The 24,968-nt window shown below is 39.1% G+C and overlaps 1 protein-coding gene across 1 annotated transcript in view; it reads left to right on the top strand.

Moving 5' to 3' along the window:
- Positions 1 to 24,968, top strand: part of ADAMTS19 (ADAM metallopeptidase with thrombospondin type 1 motif 19) — a 275,226-nt gene that overhangs the window by 94,030 nt on the left and 156,228 nt on the right. Inside the window, exons 6-8 of the mRNA XM_089677700.1 lie at positions 1,403 to 1,560; positions 7,041 to 7,084; positions 17,312 to 17,417. Coding sequence (XP_089533826.1) covers positions 1,403 to 1,560; positions 7,041 to 7,084; positions 17,312 to 17,417 — 308 coding nt within the window. The remainder of the gene's footprint in view (positions 1 to 1,402; positions 1,561 to 7,040; positions 7,085 to 17,311; positions 17,418 to 24,968) is intronic.

The following is a 24,968-nucleotide window of genomic DNA, read 5'->3' as shown; positions in this document are numbered from 1 at the left end:
CTGGCACCTCCAGCACTGAATGTATGCAATGGCAAGGGGTGCTGCAGTGTGTTGGAGAGTCTTTTGATGCTGGCTGCTGAGGCAGCTATTGTTGCTAGAAGGGATCTATTTTTGAGTGGGGTCTATTGTTGCTGAGAGGGTCTTTTGTTACTGGGGGGATCTATTTGTTGCTGTTGGGGGTCTTATGTTGCTGGGGGTTCAGTTGTTGCTGGGAGGGGTCTACTGTTGAGAGAGAGGTCTATTGATGATGGTTTCTGGGGCATCTATTATAGCTATTTTTGAGTGCAGTTTATTGTTGCTAGGGGGGTCCATTGTTGCTGGTGAGGAATCTATTGTTGGTGGGAGAGAGGTCTTATGTTGCTGAGGGTTCACTTGTTGTTGGGAGGAATTTACTGTTGAGAGAGAGGTCTATTGATGATGGTTTCTGGGGCATCTATTATAGCTATTTTTGAGTGCAGTCTATTGTTGCTGGAGGGTCCATTGTTGCTGGTGAGGGATCTATTGTTGCTGGTGAGGAATCTATTGTTGGTGGGAGAGAGGTCTTATGTTGCTGAGGGTTCACTTGTTGTTGGGAGGAATTTACTGTTGAGAGAGAGGTCTATTGATGATGGTTGCTGGGAGATCTGCTGTTGCTGATGGGGGTCTATTGTTGTTGGGGTGGATCTATTGTTGCTGGCGTTGTATTTTGATCTGGGGTATCCATTGTGGCTGGGCAGGTTTATTGTTGTAAAGGGGATCTATTGTTGCTGGAAGAGGTCTATTGTTTTGTGAGGATCTATTGTTGCTGGTGGGTCTATTGCCACTTGCTGAAGGGGATCTAGTTTACTAATTTTCTTGTTCTTCATTAAGAAATTCCATGCAAATTACTTAGCACCACAAAGTGCTACTTGGTTCTGTATTATCTAAAAAGGGTGCTACTGGGAGATAGGTAAGGGGTGGAACCAAGGGATGGCGACTCTTTTTGGTAAAATATACTGAGGTACAGTATATTTTAAAGCTTTGCCATGATTACCACCTGATGTTTAATTTTACATGAACTACAGAAACAGAAAATGTGACACATTTAGGTCTTGAACAGAAAATCCCCCACGAGTGCAATTTTGAACCTAACATGTAATACACTTATCACTCTATTCTCTTTCTGCAAAAAGTATTATTTACAACTTAAAAAATCCTAGAATGTGTATGATAAGCTAGAATCCTTTTTTATAACAAAGAATATCAAGTGATCAAAAATGCTTAGCAACCAATCAGGCTTTATATTTTGCTGTCTCAAATGCTTCAAAAATGGCAAAAAACAAAATCATTTGGGTTCTAAAGTTTACAGTACTTTTCATTGCTGCTGTATAACTGAATTTGTATTTGTGCTGTTACCCACAATAACACATGGGCTTCTTTATAGGCAGATATGTACATAGGACACCATGGAGAAAAGATGTTGGAGAGCTTTTGCAAATGGCAGCTAGATGAATTTGGAAAGAAAAATGATGTCCACATGGAAATGTCTACAAGCTGGACAGAAGAATATTCAGCTGTAGATGCTGCAGTTCTTATTACAAGGTATAATAAATGCATATATTTTGCTCCATGCGTTTTAGCTACTTAAATTTTTCTGGAAATGCCACACAGACTTTTATCTAGAGCACCACCGTTTCAGGGTGAGACACAATAAACAGTTTTTGAGATATTAAATAAATCTACTGGACATGCAGAGTGCTGTTTCATCTATTGTCAGTGATAGAGGTGGGCCAGTGATAGAGGTGGGCCATGCCATCCCCCAAGCTTGGTCAAATCTATAAAGGAAGGAGGTAAGGCAGATGTTCTAGAATCCTGGTGATCAGGGGACCTTGTCATAGCTGCTGTTTCCCCAGGTATACTGCCAAGAAAGGCTGAAATGGGCATTGGCTTTGTAAAAGGAGAAACTGGTGGCTATGATCCCCTCCCCCAGATTTTATTATATTACAGGAAAAAAACATAAAAAGATAAAACCACATCTTCCTAACTCATGATCATAAAGATATGACAATTGCTACACTAAAATCAACTTTAGATGAATGATTCTATAAGAATTAACTTTTTGATCATTATTTTATGTTTTAAAGCTAATTATTTTTTCATCCCTGTTGAGGTGCCATTCCTGTCCAAATTGCATGCGGTTTCCCCACTACTCCTATGAGAATCCTGGCTCATCATAGCCTGAGTTCACATAGAAGTGGTGCGAAAACCTCCCTTCACCGATCCCATGCTGTCACACAACTAAAAGCCGCTTCACAGGTCTGGGGATCTGAGATCCCCACGTCTTTCTCTCCTCTCTTTGTAGAGGGCTAGACGGCTTCTGATTGGTCAGCACCGTCATGATGCTGACCAATCAGAAACCATCTAGCCTGTACTGTCATCCCTGCAAGGAGAGGAGAGAAAGCCATGGGGATTTCAAATCCCCAGACCTGTGAGACAGCTTCCTTGCAGAGATGACAGTACAGGCTAGACAGTGCTGAACAATCAGAAGCCGTCTAGCCCACTGCAAGGAGAGGAGAGAAACTGCAGGGATTTCAAATTCCCAAACCTGTGAAGTGGCTTTTAGTTGTGTGACAGCATGGGATCAGTGCAGGGAGGTTTCTGGCTATGACAAGCCTGGGTTTACACAGGAGTGGTGAGGAAACCACATGCAATTTGGACAGAAATGGTACCATATTCCTGCTCAAATCACACGCTGTTCTTTGCAGTGCGATTTGTGCTTATTCATGTTGTATGGATGCAAATGCACCACAAAGTATCGGTACTCGGTATAGGCGGTACATGTACTTGCTGATAAAAAAAAGGGCATGGGTGCATCCCTAATTTCTTATTATGAAATTGGGGTGGGACTGTAGAGAATCCCTTATATCTTATTTATACATACACTTTTTTTTTTTGCAATAAGGTATTAAGAAATGTATAAAACAAAATCAAAGTGTATGCAAACTCTAGAAAGAAATGTACTGTATTTTATTTGCTCCCTTATGACCTGGTAAATATACCACTAAAAGTGTTCATCCAGCTAGAAATCTTGTTGATAACTTCCTGTGCTCTCTTCCTCTTCAGGCAGTTATCAGTTAGTTGTTCCCAGCTATCTCAGTTGACTACAAAACAATTGCCCCTATGTTATGGAGAAAGGAAGGGGCTATATAGTCTTAACACACTCCCTTCCCAGGGTGGCAATGCTGCTCCTCCTAGATACAGTATGGTTGTCACCCCCAAGGCAGGAATTGTGTTCCTGGAAGGATCAACGAGTGAAAACAAAGAAGAAATAAGTTTGAAGAAAAGAAAACAAACATCACATCTAATGAAAGTTTAGCTGCAATACATTACACACATACATTGCTATTAGTTTTAAATATGCTTTCAAAACGTAGGTAAGGAAGTATTTAAAACATTGCAAAAAAGATGTAAAAATATAAGGTGCAAAAAAAAAATTATAGGAAGTTGTTATTTATGTACTCATCTTTGTAGGTGTTTTTTTTTTACAAGTGTCAAGAAATAGTTCTCTCCTTTTCTGATTCTGTTTGCAGTTAGAAGAAAAAAATGTCTGAGATATGATTACACTTGATAGAGTTCCAAGAAAATGTTGATGATTTGCTTAGATCTCAGATTTACATTGTCAAGCTATAGAGTGCAGCAATGCTTTCATAATACATTTGGTATTAACATATAGTTACTTTCATCATGAATGATGTCAAAAAATGTGATTATCTTTTAACATTTTAAAGACATAGAGCAGAGCAATTCATAGCAAACCTCTGTGTCATATTAGCCAAGTTATAGCTGTTTTAGGCTGAATTTGGGCTATATGTTAGTAATAGCTGTGGTCTTAAGTTCACATGCATCCTTTAAAGAAATTATCTTGCACACACCTGACTTCCATAAAATAGCTTCCTGGCCATCTAATGTAGTATTGGCAGTAGGGCCTGTGAGCATTAAAAGTCAGTGTGTAATGCAATGTCCTCTTGTGGGCCAGACCTTGGAGGCAACATCTGGGTAGTGCAGCAAATTTCACAATGCAATAAATGAAGATTTGACTTTTACTTTGTTTCAAAACAAAAACTTTTTTCTCTGATGCTGGAGTAAAATTCTTCACAGCTAAGCTGTAACTGCACTAAAATATCTAGGTAAGCTTAAAGTTAAAAAAAAAACATTTTGCCTTTAGTTTTGGATAGAATGAAGAGGAATTAGAACACGTGCCTGGCTTCTATTGATGTCTGATGCCCCTCTAGGGAGATTCACCCTCTCTTTGTCCTGTTTACCATTATCATGGAAAGTGAAAGTAAAAGACAATTCCAAATTTTTGGTTGACATTGGAACAAGAATAGAGGGGAAATCTCCCCAAAACGAAAAAAAAAAGGTTTTGCCTTTAATGACACTTTATATACCATAAATTGTACCTGTCCTATGAGAAAACTTAATTCCACAGTTTGACTAAAGCCTTCATGCTATTTTCAAGAAAATATAAACTTTTTAAAAGTAGTTATATACATAGGTTTATGCATTTCACCCTGCATGCATGTTACAGTGCTCAAGTTTGGCAATGAGTCACTCAGGCACTGAGCCCTATCCTGCCTACCTTTCCCACTTTTACTCTGTATTAACTCTACACACAAATATCCACCAATAAGAAAAAGGCAGTGTGATGAGTAAACTATTCTAGACACAATTGTAACAGTATAGTCCACTGGCATCTTTGAAGCATGTATGACATCTTTAAATACTTTGAACTCTTTGGCCAAAGATTGGATATCTTCCCAAAATCTCATCATGTGATAACAAAAAAGGGAGATGACAAGGAAGATTTTAAGGCCACACAATTTGGAGACACTTTCTTTTAGTCAATATTTGTTTATTTGGATCAATTTACACATGGTCAAAAGCTGTAGATACAAATGAGATAACAGGTTCAGCACTTCGGGGTTAGTATTACTATTATCAGCAGAGAGAGTAGAAGAAAGGTAATATTTCATAGATTCATTCCAAAAGTTTCATCACTGCCTAAGTTTCCCAAAATATATTAATTAATCCTAAATGAGGAGAAAAATTAGATAAAGAGGGAGCAAGAAAGAATAAGGTACCGTATTATATGGGTGAGTTAACCGTATTTATCTTTCAAACTATACCATATGGTACAAAAAGTGAAAAAAGAGAAATTCTAAGGATTAGGCCAAGTGCTCACATTGTGAGTAGCCTTGGAATAAATGTAGCAAGTAAAGAAGTCTGAAAGAGAAGGAAAAGAGCAGGGAACAAAGAGGGGATGAGGGGTTTAGGAGGGGATAGAAGGATCAAGAATGGGTCAGGAGGACTAGGTCATTTTCAAAGGAATGTAATTGAATGTTATTTAGTCTATGGTCGGGTCACATATCAAATATCAATCCCCCAGTAGTTTGGAAACCCTTTTATTGTTCAGAAGTGGTACATTATTCCAAGATTTAAAAGCATGTATTGACATTAGGTCAGCAGGCCATACTATTAGGGCCCATTCAAATTATGGTTGTATAAACACATGTATCAATGCAATATGTTACTGTGCAATAAGGTGTGTTATGGTTTGCTGTCCTAGGGCAGCCCATTCATGTGTATTCTAGTGTGCTGTGCAGGTGCCTCTCCCACCATTGAAACTGTGTATTGTGGCCATGAACAAAACATGGCATAGCAATGCACCATTGTAAACATGTCATTCCTGTATTATAATAATAATAATACTTTGAAAAATGCACATTTTACTGCACAATATCATAATGCACCAATGTAAAGGGGGCTTACAGTGTTTTCCAGAACAGTTTACTGACCATAGTGCCTTCTTCACATTGGTAAAGATAGTAATAGTAAGCTATTTTCTATATGCATACTGGTCTAGACTCAAGAGGACAATGAAGATTTTGGGGTAGGAATCCTACACCAGATCGCCAAAGCCCATTGGCCCCATTGTACCACTAGAGAAACAGCCTGAAAATAAAATATTTGTTTCTTTTTATCACAGACAAAATACCAAATTTGTCTTCAAACATTTTTTTTACAGTCACTCTTTTCTTGTGCTGCTTACACAAAAGTTGTCTACCTCACCTGCCAGTGCTTATCCATCTCATATATTTCTCCAGGAAGCAACAGAAAGATTCTTATCTGCTATAAGGTTCCAGGAGCATATATATTGCTTTTAACACCATCTTTTTGACATACCTGTAATAACAAAGCATCCTAACATCTCTTAACAACTCCATCTTGTCACATGCAATTTTATATTTTATGCAAAACTAATGTTTCACTGAATGTAACACAAGACTTTGGTGATATAAGTAATGCATTGTATGCAGATCATTTCACATCCTTTTTGCTGTGGTTTGAACTGAAGTTAATCTGTGAAACCTAGTTCTTATATTGCTGTGTGAATGCTGTTTGGAATGTAAGTGACTTGCTTCCCTGTCAGTTGGAATGACACATGGAATGCAGAGTAAATTAAAGCAGCATTTTGCTGTAGGTTGTATATAGCTATGAACATTGTCAGTGCGTTGACCTTTATCTTCTTGCTGTGCTACAAGTCATTTTAGCACATATATACTTGCTTTTTTGTTCTGACTTGTTCATATCACAGTGCTGTGATATACGTATGTGATGTACCCCTTGTATGCATTAAGAAGATGGGGAATAGTGTGTCAACTTCATATATGCTCATACTACATAGCCAGGGATATACTGTATGTAATACTTTACTGTGCATGATTAATATATTATAAATCCTGGCACACACATAAAAGTTTAATGCTCTGATCAAATGTATGAAATTACAGAAAGTCCCTATTTCTGCATTTCAGCCCCAAACATACTTCTGACATTAATTACAGCTAGCAATACCTTGTTATAAATCCAAATCTTTACTATTTCTGTAGTTTAGGTTGCAATAAAAGGTTCTTGTTTTTGCTCACTGAGGCATATCAAATCTGTGCCAATGGGTCACACAATTTTTACTTGTCAGACATCCTTCATTGTGATTAATGTGTGCTTGTTCCCCCTCCATCTAGAACGGATTTCTGTGTCCATAAAGATGAACCATGTGATACAGTTGGTGAGTCAAAATGTAAAATGTATTTATTTAAATAAAGTGCAATTTTAAATATATATATATATATATATATATATATATATATATACAGTTGTGTCCAAAATTATTCAACCCCCAATGCTGTAAAGGGGTTTAGGGACTATAGTGTACATTTGGAATTGTATTCAGAATCAAATCCTACAAGGACGTTGTAACTACCCAAATGCAACTAAAATGACATCAATTGTTTATGTAATACAGTAGTAAATGGTTCTTATGTGGTTTCTTCATTGCCACAATTATTCAACCCCTTAAAGACTACCACTCTGAAGAACAGAGGTTCATACAGGTGCTTTCCATCAGGTATTGAAAACACCTGTGGATGTCACCGAGCAGCAATCAAGCATAATAAGCACCAATTAGGCAGCTTTAAAATGACTGTGATACTCAGCTCCTTCTAGACATTTACTGGTGTGGTTACAAACATGGTGAAGGCAAGAGAATGGTCCAGGAAGACAAGAGAAGAGGTGATTTCTCTTCACAGGAAGGGCAATGGCTATAAGAAGATTGCAAAGATGTTAAACATACCAAGAGACACCTTAGGAAGCATCATTCGCAAATTCAAGGCAAAGGGCACTGTTGAAACGCTACCTGGTCGTGGCAGAAAGAAGATGCTGACTTCGACTGCTGTGCGCTACCTGAAGCGTAGAGTGGAGAGAAGTCCCCGTGTGACTGCTGAGGAACTGAGAAAAGATTTGTCAGATGTGGGTACAGAAGTTTCAGCCCAGACAATAAGACGCACACTGCGTAATGAAGGCCTCCGTGCCAGAACTCCCAGGCGTACCCCCTTGCTGTCTCCAAAGAATAAGAAGAGTCGACTGCAGTATGCCAAAAGCCATGTGGACAAACCACAAAAGTTGTGGGATAGTGTTCTGTGGACTGATGAAACAAAATTAGAACTGTTTGGGCCCATGGATCAACGCTATGTTTGGAGGAGGAAGAACAAGGCCTATGATGAAAAGAACACCTTGCCTACTGTGAAGCATGGTGGAGGGTCAATCATGCTTTGGGGCTGTTTTGCTTCTGCAGGTACAGGGAAGCTTCAGCGTGTGCAAGGTACCATGAATTCTCTTCAGTACCAGGAGATATTGGATGGAAACGTGATGCAGTCCGTCACACACCTGAGGCTTGGGAGACGTTGGACCTTTCAACAGGACAATGATCCCAAGCATACCTCCAAGTCCACTAGAGCATGGTTGCAGAGGAAAGGCTGGAACATTTTGGAGTGGCCATCGCAGTCACCAGACTTAAATCCGATTGAGAACCTCTGGTGGGACTTAAAGAAAGCAGTTGCAGTGCGCAAGCCTAAGAATGTGACTGAACTGGAGGCCTTTGCCCATGAAGAATGGGCGAAGATACCCGTAGATCGCTGCAAGACACTTGTGTCAAGCTATGCTTCACGTTTAAAAGCTGTTATAACTGTAAAAGGATGCTGTACTAAGTACTAAGATTGAATGTCACTTGGGGGTTGAATAAAACTGATAATGCTGTGAGCACAGAAAAGACATTTGTGGTTATTTCATTATAACTGTTATGTTATATTTGTCTGACCTACAAGTGCCTCTTTAATGTAAATGTAAGCAAGATGACTGAATGATCAAAAGCAATGTCAAACTGGCCAAAACACTCAATTTCAGTGGGGGTTGAATAATTTTGGACACAACTGTATATATAATTTTTGTTTCTAACCATCACCAGTTATAGGAATATAAATCCAACTCTGCCTGTAGGTGGTAGCAGTGCAGCTCCTGTCCATTGAAGTCATTCAGATGTTTTCTGCCCCAGCTCATATCTGGTTTTCACGCTGCTTATCTTATTGCAGGTTTTCCAAACACTGGTAAAAAATGGATAAAATGAAACTAGTTATTAAAGTGTACGATAGGGTTAAAAGTCTGTCAGATTTGTATTACTGTGTTCCCTTTGTGGAAATCCACACTCTCTTTTTGACTTGGTGACCAATTTTAGTTATCACTAGAACAGGAAGAGCAAGACTGGAGGGGAAATCTACCAATAGGGGCACTTGTTCTGGTGATGGCTCTCAAAGAGGGGCTTTGAGAGATTTCCTCTCACTTCCTGTTTAGTCTGTGCCTTGGTTGGAACATACAGTTAGAGATAACCCTGCTAGTGGACACATAGCAAAAAATAAATACATAAAGAAAATAGAAAAAGCTTGGTAGACATTTGAGCCATTCTCTTAATGAGGAACTAACTACGGTGAGTATTTTCGCTACAGCTTTTCATTTTGTTTTATCTACTGCAAGTCAATGAAGAGAAAAGAAATCACTAGAGTTTATCGGCCTTCAGTAAGTTCCTAGTATACCCTGCAATAACCCCCCTCCCCTGCTGGCTGCACACCTGCAGGTAAGCTTTTCAGAATGCACTTCCACTTTCACATCCAAGGTATAAGTGCATACGGTATGTTTATTTAAAGTTTACATTTTTTGTGAATACGTAGGGGTACTATATACCCCTTACTCATTTACTTGGGAAGATTGAATATTTAGGAGCCCCCTTATTTTAAAAGGGGCTTCCAGATTCACATAAATGTCCCACACACAGGGCCCAAATCCAAAGGCCAGTGAAGTAGGGAAGATGCCCTTGTCTTCATCAACATAGTGCTTTGCCAGGGGGGGGTCCCACCTGCTAGAAATCCTCCCCATGTTGAGAGCATGTGGCCTGGTATGATTCAGGAGGACAGTACCCTCATCCCTCCTCATTTCCTCGCATTCCAGGCTGCATACTTGAATGAGGGTTTCGTATGGACTTTGGGGAGGGGCTCACATAATGTTTGTTATTGCGTGGGGTACCCCTTAAAGCCTATAACAGACCACCATCAAAGATTAATGCTTGGTGTAGGATGTACTACAGCAAAAGGGATTTTTACAAAGATAAAACAGAAAAAAGAAAACATTTTCCAGTTAACTTACAGAATGGGGATCCCACAAATGTCCCTCCAAAAATACAAACCAAACCCTTAAGAGTCTGGTATGTATTTTGGGGGGTTCCCATTATGTTTTTCACACATAAAACCAAGCTTGAAGGGAAATGTTATCTACAGGCAATTTAAATGGTGCATTTTTTCCTTATAAATATCACTTTTGCTGTAGTGCATTTTGTACATTGTACAGGTGTGCCATTTCACAGGTGATTTTAGGGCATCTCTAAGGCATGTTAATAAAAGAAATGGGCATTTTTAATGCTTAATTTTAAGCACTTTTAAATGTTCCCTGCCATGCCCCACCCCCATGCCATTTGTTTACCAATCCGTAGCCTATTATTCTTGGAAATTGTCAGAATTGGTTTTAGAGATTCACGTCCCATTAACCAGAATGATAAAACTTGTGAGCTGTTCGGAAAATAGTTTGCACACCAAACACAAGTATGTCCCATGAACTGAACCTATGTTCATCCTTTATTGCCATTGCTAACATCTCACTCTGCAAATGTTAGAACAAATATGCAGATCAGGACTTCTCACATAATTCTGACTTTGCTTTTCTACATACTTGTTAAATAGTTAATCTGGTTGAAAAAAGACACTAGTCCATCCCGTCCAACCAAAAATGAAAAAAAAAACCAAACACAATACACACACACAAATAGAAAACCTCAATATACACTATAATATATCTTACTTGTTCTAGATCTGTAATTTAGATTAAAGCCAGCAGGTCAGCATACTAGCCAGGTAGCCAGTACTTTCCAAAGATCAGCAATGGCAGCCTCCATGTTTTTCTTAAGTGGTATGGATTCTACACATCTTGTGACAAACAAAAGCATACAGTAAAATATAAATACATTATACATACATACATATTAGATAAATCATAAATGTATTGCATTACAACAGTTGAGTGTTTTGGCAGAGTATACCTGAATATTCAATTTACTATAGAATAAGTCAACTAACTGAGGCTTGTACTAGGACAGCACTAAATTAAAGAGTGCAAAGGGACCATGACGTTAATTGCATGCATGCTTGACATATTGCACTCAATGACCATTAAATATTCTACATCAACTAAATGAATAAGTGTTTTCACAGTGGTTTGACAGCACATGCTTGGAAATTATCAACATGCCAAGACTTAGAATAGGACAATCACTCTACACGAAAACATATTTAAAAAGCCTGCAAGCAACTAGTACACATTGGTATATTAAAAATATATTTTCCTGCCCTAGAGATTGGAGAAAAAGCTATCTTCATGCTGGTGATTATACATTTCAGTATAGAGAGAGGGGTGCAAACTCTGCCTGTTTTTTTTTTAGCTTTATTTAGAATGCAGGAAGGGATATAAAGCAGGTTTTTAATGCTATTTTTAGATGTAGTTGGTATTTACATACAGTAAATTGGGATGGGTCAAAGATCATGTTCATAATTGGTCAATGATGTCACCCAAAACCGGGAGATGTTATTGAATGCCAGTCATTGAACAGATCAGACATGGTGGGATTTTTTCTTTCAATAGTCGTCTTTTTCTGACTGATGTGGATCTTCATCACTGGACATCATGATTGATGATGGATTTACATTATGGGAAGTTTTTGTGTTTTTTGTACGTTTTAATAAAGGATTTTTGAGCCCTGGTTCACAGTAGCCTGCAGGTTGTCAGCTGGTTGCGGGTGTAGGAATCCACCTGTTTCTGCACCTTCAACCACCCGCAGTTGGATCATGTTGCTTTTGTGAGATGCGTGGGGCTGCCATTCCTTCTCAATAGCACCCCCACGCATCTCAGCCCGCAGTGCAATCACAGGTGCGGGACCCACGCATTTCCTGCAGATGTGATTTTCAAAAGGGTGCATGCACCTTTTTTTGCGTGAAATGCAGGCACAGCAGCTTATTCAAATGAATGGGCTTCCGTGCCCACGCAATCTAAGTTTGCATGGTCCACACTAGTGTGATCCTAGCCTTATAAAGAATTTACCTTTCACTGTTTTTTGTGAATGAGTAAGGGTATTATGCACCCCTTACTCATTCTCATGGTGTAATTGGAAAGAAAGGAGGAAGTTCTGGATGCCCCCTTCTTATTATTGGGGGCTTCCAGATTCTGATAATATGACATTTTGGGGGAGCTTCATGCTGTATTCTTTTATTTGCATGGGATCCCTCTTGACATCCATGGCCTTATCAAGGATAAGTGTATATTTTTGAGGGAACCCCATGCCTTTTTTGTGGTGTTTCTCATTTAATATCTATAGAAGACCCTCAACTAAGATTAGGGTCTGGTATTGATGAAGGGAATCCCCGACCGTTTGTTTACAAACAGAAGTAGAGTGGATGCAGCTGCCGGTATTTTAAACAGCAATTTTTTTCTTTGAAAAATTGAATTTTGCTGTAGTAAGTTATTTACATCATATAGATGTGCCCCTTTACAGTCAGGTTAAGGGCATCCCCAAGCATGTTATTTAAAGGAATGTTTGCATTTGTAATGCTGCCCTTAAAGTAGTATTAGAATCGCTTATCCAGACCAAACATGCACTTTTTTTTGGTACATGTTCCCCAGGATAGTGCCCAGCCACCAATGGCATTTGTTTAACAATCTCTTGCCTATTTGTCTTAAAAAATGGCTATTACTGTTATTAACATTCGGCCTCATTGACTTTAATAGGGTTTGAATTCTGCACCCAAACTTTACTCATGTTCTGCAAACCTTCCTCAAACCAAACATACATTTGGCTTATCTCTAGTAGCAAACAATTGAAATCCATCTTGCACTATTATGACTGCATGCATGCCTTAGATTACTGCATTTAAAAATAAGAAATCTATCAGTTGGCTACAGCCATGCAATAGCAAGTTGAGCTAACTGTGTTTTGGTTAATGGCATGTCTGTTCACACCTAATATGTCTGCTCTCAGCAAACACATTTATATAATTAACTAGGATTTATTAATGGCTTACTTAACTGTAGTACCCATAGATGGAAATTCAAGCTTGTGAGATTTAATCTAAATAAGATTTTATTTTGTAAAATAAAACATTTTATGCACAGAAACATTGAATACCTTATTTTATAAAGTCAATCACTATGCTATTAAGAAAAACTTTTCGGGATCTTTTTCAGGACAAGCTTTTAGGGACTACCCTCTTCTTCTAAGGTCCAAGCAGTAGAGCTTGCCCTGAAAATGTAATTGTTACCAAAAATTAAAATATATGAAGAACAGTACTTAAAGTGTTCCTAAACCCACAACAGTAAAATCAGTCTGTATATGCAGTAAAGCATGCTTGTTATACTCACTGTGGAACCTAAGGGGTTAATTCTCTGCATTATGTAAAAAGGCCTTTTGATCCTGACTTCTATGCTCCTCCTCTTGTTCAAATGTCTATATCTTATCTCCTGATAAGACAGACTGAACCGTAGCCATTCTGCACATGCTCAGTTCAGTGTGTATTGCAAGAGAGATTATTTTTTTTTCTTGGGAGAGTGCATGTGATCAGAACAGGGTCAATCAGCACTGTCCAGACAGAGATCAGGGGTATTGCATCCTCCTAGAGCAAAGTGAAAACTTCTCCTACAAGCTTTAACCAGTGCTCTGCTGAACACTGATAGAAGTTCCAAAACTGCTGATGAGAAAAGGTATTTAGCAGTTTATAGTTACTAAAATAATTGCATTTCCATGTTCTGTGTACTGTGGGAGACCAGATATAGTGAATGCAGGGTCCTGGGTTTAGTAGCAATTTAACTGCATTGTTGCGTAGTTACACTTGGTTGTACACTTATTCTGCTACAATACTTTAGACTATAGACTAAAATGTGTTGTTTTCTGCTTACACTGCTGTACCTCAACCAAAAATATATCCACTTTAATTTTAAAACAAAGGTAATTGTTTGTAATATTGCTTTTGATGCCACAGATTCCATCCAAAGTCTTAGAACATCAAAATCTCACTTGCAGAAACAGCGGTCAGCCAAGTATATAAATAAATTCATAAAATGTCACAACAAGATCTATTCACACATAATCTGCCAAAACAATACTGTTTACACCCATTTACACGCATCACAGCTTTTTGTTGAATGCTCTAGAAACTTTTTGTAGGACAGGCCCCCTTTTCTACAAACTAATATACATTTGCAATATGCAATGCTACTGTTATCGAGCTAGGCATTGCATTGTTCCACTAAATAATAAATACATGTGTACATATGCATTACATATGTAGTCCACTATACAGTCATAGTTGGGATAAATATTTCATATCACCAAAAAATACTGTAATCAATTGTGACTGCCTTGGGAAAGAGATAAAGCATTGTAGTATTACATCATTGTATATTTATGCAAGAATGATCAACTTTTTCCAGCTATAATATGAGCTAAATTAGGTGAGAATAGAATTGCCTTCATTTACCAATTATTGGAGGATTGGATACATTTACATATATTTAACATAACAAAGACACAAACCTATTGCACATATCTGTTGTAAATTATTTAAAATTGATGTATTTAGGTCAATATCAATATTTCTCTGTCAGGTAATACGCTCTTTACAGTTATAAGTACATGAACATTGCGCATGACCTTTACTGATTCATATTAACATCCTCCTGCCTGTGCAAATGTTATCTGTGGGTTGCTGAGCTAAGTGGCTTTCAGACGTTGTGTGGGTAATGATAAATCTACCAAAATGTCAACCTTTTACTCCAGTGTTTCTGAACCTTTTTTCAGTCAAGGCACCCTTTAAAATTATGGACAGTCCCGAGGCACCCTTTAAAATTTTTGGCCAGTCTGGAGGCACCCCATTCTAAAATGTGAAAAACTATTCTAATAGTTTCATATAATACAACAACATCCACACACGTAGGACACCCAACATTAGAGGGGATTCATTCTTCCAAAGCAAATACACTTTTGCACACTGGTACTGACTAGTATTCCAGCGTTTCTCTTCTCCCTCAGTTTTTTCCATCACTGAGCTTATTTGACCCCAGTGTTGATGGAGAGGGGCAGGGGAGGGTAAAACTAGGATGCTCTGCAGGAAGCTGACATCCTCCTTATCAACTGATGATGTTATTGGTTTTCAGGACACTGGCGGCTAGAAGGTAGTAATGGTGCACAATGAAAACCTGTGGCTTTGTGTAACTAAAAAGCAAGCTTGTTCCACTGGCTGGCTTGTATACAAATTTTGGACAATTTTTAAACATTTTGCCAAGGCACCCCTGAGGAAACCTCAAGGCACCCCAGGGTGCCTGGGTACCCTGGTTGAGAAAGGCTGTTCTACTCTATAGCACATACACATGTATACAACTACTAAATATGTACATGTACAGTATAGGATACTCAGATGCCCCCTGTGTACCAAATTTATCTCAGGAATGACACAGACTGCAAATTCAGTAATTAAGTAATATGACTTTTTTTTTCTTTTTTACTTTGCTCCCTGAGCAGCACTGTTGATTAGTGGTGTGTTCAGTGGTCCAATTTGGTGAGCTTGGTTGCTTCTTGCATGTGAGAACAGCAGTACGACTCTTCTTGGGCTGCCTGTAACTTTGCTGTATCACTTAGGACTAATGCACACAGGACATGTTGCCAACTCTCCTCGAAATCTTTCCTCCTGTCAGCCGTGTTTTGGCAGAAAAAGATTTATGCTTGTAAAAGTGTGTAGAGTGTTTCGGCGCATCATGCACTTGGGTTTTAATACATTTCATTGGTCCCAATAATAATTTATTCTTGCTATTGAAATGTAATAAATGTCAAGCGTTAAACATGGCTAGTGATTTGGCACATTTAGACAAGTATACATGCATTTAGAAGTGTTTACAGACGTCAAAGATTTTTCGCTGCCAAAACGCTGCTGCTCCTGGACGCACTGCCAGTGAGGGGTTTTATTTTGCCTCTAAACTCCTCTAAATGCCTATGTGTGCATGGACACATAGGCTAACATCTGTGGGAATTTAGAGACAGAAAAAAAACTCCCTTAAAAGGCCTTAGGCCAGATAAAAAAGTAAAAAAGTAAAAAAAGCAAAAAAGTAAAAAAAATATTAATTACTGTATATGTAGCCTGACTCCATTACTTAAATTAAATCCTAAATTAAGAGAGTTCAGTTGGGCTTTAATGTGGAACTGTGGCAAGGCTATTCATGTTCTTTTTGTACTTTACCTAGAAATTAAACGTTTGTGAACAGGCAGGCTTTAATATTTTGAAGAGATAAATTATGTCTCTTCTGAAATAAAGAATTCTTACCTATCTGTTCACAAATGTTTTGACAATGTATGCGTCTATGGGAGTTATGTCATCCTGATGTAGCCAATCAAGGTGGCTGAAGATCTTGAACTTGGAAGAGACTGGGCCAGAATGTTGGTACTGATGAAGGAGCTTGTGGATGCTGCATCGTTGAAGGAGAGTTGAGTATAGTTCTATTTTAACAAGCAGTAAATAATTAATAAAACCACCCACTGATCTCGGTACCAGCAGGCACTGTGCAGCAGTTCATCTCAAACTTGAAATAGAAGCATTAATGTTTTTCAAGTCATTCTCCCAACAGCTCAGTTCACCATCCCCTCTCCCTCTCCTTTGTTATAACTTTGGAGCTTTTGAGCCTTGCAGAAGATCTGGAAAGGGAAGTTGAGCTGTTGAATGAACAATATGAATAGCAATATGAATAACTTGAGAGTTTGAGAATGAATTGCTCCACAGTGTCTGTCACTACAGAAATCATTGCAGGCTTGTTGGAAAGCATATTTGTTGCTGCTATAAATACTTGAAATTCCATGGGCTGGCCATATGCATTAACAGCTGTAGATGACTATAATAATATTACTTTTATTGTAAAGTGATCACTTTACAAAGGAGTGTGTCTGAACATTTTTTGGTTATATTCTTTATGTTACCACTTTATTCAACAGTAAGAAAGAGACATATTGCTATTGTGCTTTTTATTTTGTCAGGGAGCTACTTGGTTTCCTCTAATATCAATTCATAGGTGTTGCCTATACAATTTACCCTGAGAATTCTAGCTTGTTATTTATGACTTAGGATCAATTAACAAAGCTATCACACCGGGATAAGATCATTCCATCACAGAAAAAACCTGACAGTTATGTTCAACTGATTACAATTCAATGACTATAGTTCAGTCACATGGCTAAACTAAAGATTCTTATCCTTTTAGTGAAGCTTTATGAATTGAGCCTCTTAGGTAAAAAAAACTAATTCTAATATAACATTAAAATGTATTTCAGGTATTGCATACCTAAATGGAATGTGCAGTGATAAAAGAAAATGCATCATCGCAGAAGATAACGGGCTAAACCTTGCTTTTACTATTGCTCATGAGATGGGTCATAAGTAAGTTTATATGAAAAGAATTTACACTTTTAAAATAATAAAAAAAATTTAATATACACAGATTGAATAAAAATATACATAGATTCATAGGTTCATTACCAAAAAATATAGGCTGTACATAGTCTGGCACTGTAACTCCAGCCGAATTTGATCCTGACCTGAGTAGTAATCAGATCTTATGCATGGATCTCAGTGAACATACAAACTTTAGAGAAGGTCAACATATTCAGCTTATCCATGTTTTAAAAATATTTGTGAGTATTGATTGAGTGAGTGATGTAATGCACAGCATAACAAAGGTTTGGCACATCAAAAATATTATATATTCTGAATGTAGTATAACTATGAAAAATTAGCACATTTGCATTGATTTCGCTCAAATTTAGACTGTTATGTATGTCCATATGTTCTGCACTCATTTCCTGTGTCTATTTGTGAGATAGGTGTAGCACTCCTCCTCTTGGAGTGATGAGGAATGACCCCCTGAGTAGTGTGGCAGGCTTACATTTCCACCTCAGGGTTTGATTCTTGGTATATGGTGAAGAGAAAAATTATCCAGTCATGTTAGTGTTTTTATCTTTTATTACTTAACTCAATTCTAGGTGAGAGGGTTTAGAGGTGCAGGATACCAAAAAAATGTATAAGATAGGTCAGGTATGGCACTTTAAAAGCAAAGCTACCTCTAGATATCCACTCTAGCTGTCAGCTAAAATCCTTCATCCTCTGGAACATGCCCCAGGCTGAGGCAGGGCTCATGTAGAGAGCTTTGTGACCAAAAACACCCATACTATGTGTAAAGTGTATCTGTAATTACAAAAAAAGAAAAAAATATGTGGCCAGCCTATAGCCAACTGTTGATTGTTGGGCAAGGCTAGCAAGCTGGGGAAGCTCAGCGGGTGGTGCTGTTGCTTATCAGTAATATGGTCATAAAACCAGAAAAACAAAGTACCGTAATCTCTTAGCTGGTAGACAAGCGGCGGAGAGCAGAGTTTACAAGTGGAAAGGCAGAGTACATTCGCACAGTTTGACCTTCTTATGATAAGTCTTTATCCTGACACGAGCCTTGAGTTCCATGACTATGTGGTGTTTAATCACAGAGGTCCAACACGGGAGGTCTAAAGAGACATTCTGATTTTGATGCTGGAACTTTTTCGCTGTGTCAAATACTATAACTTCTAAACCAAGGAACTAGATGGCAGCAACAAGCTAGGTAGAGCTGCCATATGCTCTCTATCCATCCAAGATATCCTTAGATTCATGTGGTATACCTGCTTACCTGGCTGGAGCACTTAAAACATTTCCTCCCTAACTTGTCCAAGAATTTCAAGCAGGTCTTGCCAGTGATCCAGAAATTTACTTTCCACAGTTGGGATAAACACCCACACCCTATCTCCAGGTTGAAATATTCTTACCCCTGATGTACTATTGTAAATCCGGAAGAAGTCCAAAAGCTGCACACCAACAAAAGCCCAGATGTAGACAGGTTAAAAGTGGCTTCAGCCCGGTTCCATCCAGGCCACACTCTGAACTTGTTTCTCCCTGCTCACAGGGCTTAGTCTAAGCCCTATGAGAGGGGTGAAATGTTTAAGGTCATGGTGTAGATGGAACCGGGCTGTAGCTGTTACCTGTCTACATCTGGGCTTTTGTTGATGTGCAGGATATGGACTTTCTCCTTGTTTTAATCTGTATGTTGAGCCAGGAAGGGCTCTTTCCATGCCAGAACCCTTTTAGTGTGAGTCACCGGATATAGTTGGATTGGGGTCATATTGTAAACCATTTAAAACATATAAATCAAATAAAAAATTATTTTTTTCCATGTGGTACAAGAGGTCAGTGATTACCACTATCGGTGAGAACTGGACCACTGCCCCAGGGACAAAAGGCATCCCATTTACCATCCTAACTTACCCTCAAACTTTCTGGGGATTTGAATCATTTAACTGGGTAGTACCAATATTTTCTATTGACTCCTCCAAAGAAGGAGTATCAGGGTTGGCCTTTTGCACTTCCATTTCTCCTAGAAACGCTTCTAGAGGACATGTGCACTAAGTACTAAAGCCTTGGAAGTAAGCCTTCCCCTGTCAAGGGACATCACCTTTTTCAAAAAACATTACTCTCCTGGAAATTTAGTGATATTTCTACCTGGGCTCAGCATTCAATTGCAATATGATTAAATCAGGGAGATCCCGTGTTCTGTCTCACCACTCGATTTCTGGGGGCAACACAAATCTCCAAGACAAAGGAAAATACTGTGCAATGATCTCTTTATGTAGTAAGGAAGGGACCACAGCCACTTTGTGGGTCACTTCTCCAAGCAATCATGGCTGCAGGATATCTTTGACTGTCATTGATACAGACAACCTCAACACTATACCCTCAAAATTCTCTAGTGTTTACCAGAACTGTCTCAACTAAAGCGACTACACTGCTGGAGTCCAATAGTGTTAGATAGGCTGGTCAGGTCCTTAAGTACACACCAGTTGGGCATAGAGACAGAGGCCATCTGGTCAGGCTGAAGTCCATAGGCTCCCCCGGTATGGACAGGAAGCAGCAAAATGGCCTGGCTCACCACAGTGCCAACAGTTCATGCAGTATCAGGAATAGTGCTTAGCCTCAGTGCTGAGAACCTTGGGTTTCACAGGAGACAGTGGCTTCTGGCACAGGGCAGATGTGGGTGAACTGTCCATGAGCCAGTCTTTGATAGCAAGACAGCATTCAACACCTGCAACCAGCTCCTCTGCTGTTTTGGAATTTGTGAAGCCAACCCCAGAAAAATGTCTGTGATTCTGTGACCTGCCCACTGCAAACAGCTCTGGCTGGAGACATTTCTTTACAAGGTGGCCTAGGATATGCAGCTGGGCACAGGGTGACTCTTCCAGGTGACATGCCTAGGCATGGCTTCCATATTCTGCAGCCATCAGAGAGAAAAGGGTCCAGGATAGTTGACCACTGCTCCTTTGGCCACTATTCATGGTTTGCTCTCCTCTAGAAAGTGTAAACAAGACTTTTATGTTGTCCTGTATATTCAAACTCTGGAGAGAATGGTTAAGCATCCTCTTTGCATCCCTAACCTGGACAAAGTCCTTTGCCTCATCCTCCATTTTAGAAGCAATAGCTGCATTGTCACCTTTTTTTGTGTATGCAGTCAACAGAAAACAGCTCCATACAGAGTCCATACATAAGGCTTTTGCTAAGCCTAAACAACTCACAGTTCTGATAGGTGAATACTCCAAGTGCTCTTACACAGTAGACTGTCAGCTCACCATTCACAAATATTTTTTAAAAGTCCCTAGTATAACCCTTCATGAAAGGCTTCCTAGCCCTTTTTAAGCATGTCTGGTATCCTGGCAGGTAGACGTGTGCCAGGATATTTTTCATTAAAAAAAAATTACAAAAATTTTTTTGTGTCTAAAATATAGACATAGAAAAAGCATTATGGAACCAAGCACTCTGTGCTGATTAAACTAAACTCATACTTGTTAGCTACAATCTCCAGAGGTTTGGAATAAAGAAAATGAGAAGCACTTGAAAAAAAGAACACAGTGCCAATTGTTAAATGGAACTTCACGATGTGGAACTTCACGATGTGAGGATGTGCTGGGACCAGTGAACAGGAAATATTCTGCAGGAGTTCTAAAACTTGTATCCACTTGAGCTAAACATGCTTATAAGCCATGAAGACCCCTGAACAGCAAAACTAAAAATATTTCAAAATTTATTACCTCTCACAGAGATCACAGTTCTTCACCTGACAGAACCTTCATTTGCTTTTCTCTCCAGAAGGACAGCACCATCTTTGTTCAGCCATCATTCAGGGTCACCATGTATTTCCTGTACTGAGATGTCAGTTCAGAGATGACCCAATCATTTAAATCCTGGTGCCTGTGCAATTAATTGCTGTGTTTACAAATGTATGACATAAATCAGCTCTTGCTGCAGCCTCTCACCTTGTGACTTGCTACAAAGTGACATTGTTACATGCTGGTCAATGGCGGAGAGAAGAATGAGGAAATGTTTCCTCCTGTCTGCAGCAGACTGATCTCATCATCACAGCTTAGGCTAATTCACAGAATAGAGTTCAAGAATGGCTTTTTAATGATAGAAAGGCGGCGCTTTTGGAAAAAAAATATACTCTTGCTGTATATGGTGAAATGCCAGGAATGTACTCATGCAGGCAAGTAAAGTTAGCGAAAGGTCCACTTTAAAGAGTACTTAAAGAAGTACAGCCAAAGCTCTTTTGACTCTTTTCACAGGAGTGCAGTGAGTTCTGACAACGGGCTGAAGCTTGCTGTCGGCTGACATCACTCAGCTGAACCAGACTGGGGAAAGACCCCGACTTTAAAGTCGTGATTCACCCCAGAGTCTGGAGCGGCACCTGGCTCAGCTTCTCGCCTGAGCCAGCCGAACGTCACAGCTCTCTGCTCAGAGTGGCTGTGTGAACTCAGTTATCAACAGTCATGTGATCGCTGAGTTCTCACACTTAGAGCCGGTGGGGGACAGATGCAGCATCAGACTGATAATGCATCCACCTAGGTAAGTATCATTTTTTTAAAAAATCCCATACTTCTGTTTTAAAAGATTATATACAGAGAAAGAGAGTTCTTGCATCCTACCCACTCTGATATACATTTCTTCTGTGCATCACCTTCACTACACTGTCATCAGTTAATCCCTGTGTCAGTCTGCCACACTTTCTTCTTAAAGCGGAGCTCCACTCAAAAGGGGAAGTTGCGCTTTAAGAACTGCTCCCCCGTTCCCCATTAAGAATTGGCACCTTTGGGGGGTGGGAGAGGAGCGGGTACCCGAAATTGACAGGTACCCGCTTCCACTTCCGGTCCAATCGCCTAGGCGATCAGAAGCGGAAGGTGTCCTCCTTCCCTGTAGTCTTTTGGGACACATGACAGGTCCCAGAAGACTACAGGACTATTCATAAAGTACAGCGCTACTCGCGCATGCGCAGTGGGTACCCGGCTGTGAAGAAGCAAGCTGTCACAGCTTGGTGCCCACACTGAAGATGCCGGCCTCCTGGAATACAGGACGGCTAGAGAAACGGGCTGCAGGGGACACACTGCGGGACCGAGGGACAGGTAAGTGGCTGTTTTTTAAAAGTCAGCAGCTACAGTTTTTGTAGCTGCTGACTTTCATCTTTTTACAGAGTGAGTGGAACTCCGCCTTAAGTTAAAGCCTGATGTATACTTTACCTTCATAGTATGCTATTCACTCTATCTGTACTCTATCTTAGCCCCTCTGCGTCTGCTTCATTATCTTCAAATGTTTCTCTATTTCATCTTTCTGCCTGCTCCATTTTCCATGCACTCTGTCTTCTCTTTCTTTCACCCCACTGTGTCTACTCCACATTTTGTCCCCTCTGACATACATCTACATACATATATATTTTATACCCACCTTATCTCCTCCGGGGTCCACCCTCTGTGTCTACTATATAATTTATCTACTCAGTCTGTTCTACCTTCCACCCTAATTTGTCCACACTACCTTCTTATGACCACTTTCTGCCTGTGGCATTCACACCATATCTTGCTCACTTTATCCATACTTTTCTTCCTAAATTTTAATAGCAGCTTCTATCCATACCATCTTCTATCTGCCACTTCCTTATCCCTAACATAACGTGCAGCAAAATGTTCTCATCTTTGAACATCCATATTATCAAAATTCTAGCATTCAAAATGACATGAACCTAACAGCTCAAAGAACAAATACGTGCATCAATTATACAATCTCAGTAAGAAAAGAAAAATTATAAATACATATTTAAGGATTGCACAATAGAACTTTGCAAAGCTAGTATACAAAAGTATATAAGGAAAAAAACATGAAAGGTACAATTGGATTCCATTCTTCAGTTTTATTGAATTTTAATGCTCTAGACAGTCTGTTTTTGACTCTTCATTTTAATAGCAGGTTTCCTTACACTATCTATTATTTAGATATACTGAAAATCTTGTAAAGGTCTGAAAAAAGATGTAGAACTGGCAGTCAGAATAATAAGATCTACCACATCTGTTACGTGGACTTTGTTCACTTCAGTCAGTTAAAAAAAAACAACATCTGTCTATAAAATCTGTGTGTCTGAATAGAACGGATGGTTCAACATTTGTCCCAAAATATATAGCTAAAAAAGTAGAAAAATAAAACAAAAGATGAAACCTTTAGGATTTTTTTTCTTCAATTCTCGTACTTAATGCATTATGTCTGGTCACAGTATAAAAAAGTAAGCTTTCCTAAGTGAAAATATGTTCACATTGCAGGCACAATCTGTCACCTGCTGTGTCCACTGGACACAGCTGATGACAGATCACTATACTGGCCCGCTGCCGGTACCATGTGATTGGAGTGACTGTTACAAGTTACCATTGTAAACAACGAATGGCTTCGATTCATACCATTCATTGTGTACAATTGTGCTGCTAGCTGTGATTGGTCACAGTTATCACATGGTATAGACAAGGCCTATAACAGCCTATCGGTACCATGTAATTAGCTGTGGCCAATTACAGCAAATCAAAACAATACATTCTGAATGAGTTTCATTCAGTAAAATTACTTGCTTATAGCAGTGAAATTCACAGCTATAAGGAATCATAATGTGCAAAAAAAAAAAAAAAATCTTGACCACTTCTCTGGAGTAGTACAATGTTACTATGTTAAAATTATATTGTTCTGGTCACAGTGTGTTTAAAAAAAATCATAAAAAAGAAAAAAAGTAATTAAAAAATAATAAACAGAAAAAACATTGAAAATTATTATTATTACTATTATTAACCTCCCTAGCGGTATGATTATGTCAGTATTTCTGTGCTCAAAGTGGTACATTTTTTGCATGGAAATATGTTGAAATAACTCACTGAAATCTGTCCGAACAAGAGTCTAGTAAACATCCCGGGTATGATAAAATTTGAAATACGAAATCATAAATTATAATAATAATAAATTAATTCAATAATGTAATCAAACCAAAAACAGTGAAATTTGAAATAGAGCGCCAAGTTCGCACATCACTGAGCAAAGTCGCAAAATCGTTTTCAGTGTCTGACGATTTTCCCCACAAATCGTTATCACTCAATTCTGCAAGTGGTTCGGATTTACTATCGCTGTTCTCTAGCTGGTCTAAAACAGCTTTTGATCTAAAGGGAAGCTTTTTGGACGCCATGGACATTTCTCAGTTTCCAGGCAGAAAGAACAGTAAAAATGTAGGCAGGGTACTGGAAAAAGCACTCGGGACAAAATGTATGTGAAATGGTTTGATACAGTAATGTAATACTATCAGATTTTAGTGTATTGAGTGAATGTCACATTTTTAAATTTTTGAATTTCCTGCCGGTTCCTTCCCCCTTATGTCCCGTACGTCACGATACTCGCAGGGAACAGAACCCGGAAGACGGATGCCGGCATCGGCTGGAGGAGATGGCCGGGGACACTGCAAGGGGGACATCGCGGGAGCGCAGGACAAGGTAAGTGCTGGAGGGAATCCCTGAGCAACGCTGCAGGGTAATCCCGAGTGTACAGAAAAAACTGATCATCTGCCCA

This window comes from Staurois parvus, unplaced genomic scaffold, assembly GCF_062004578.1.
Source record: "Staurois parvus isolate SC_StPar_1 unplaced genomic scaffold, SC_StPar_1.0 ptg000014l, whole genome shotgun sequence".
NCBI lineage: Eukaryota > Metazoa > Chordata > Amphibia > Anura > Ranidae > Staurois > Staurois parvus.
Note: the sequence above shows the minus strand (reverse complement) of the source record. Positions and strands in the feature narration are given on the sequence as shown.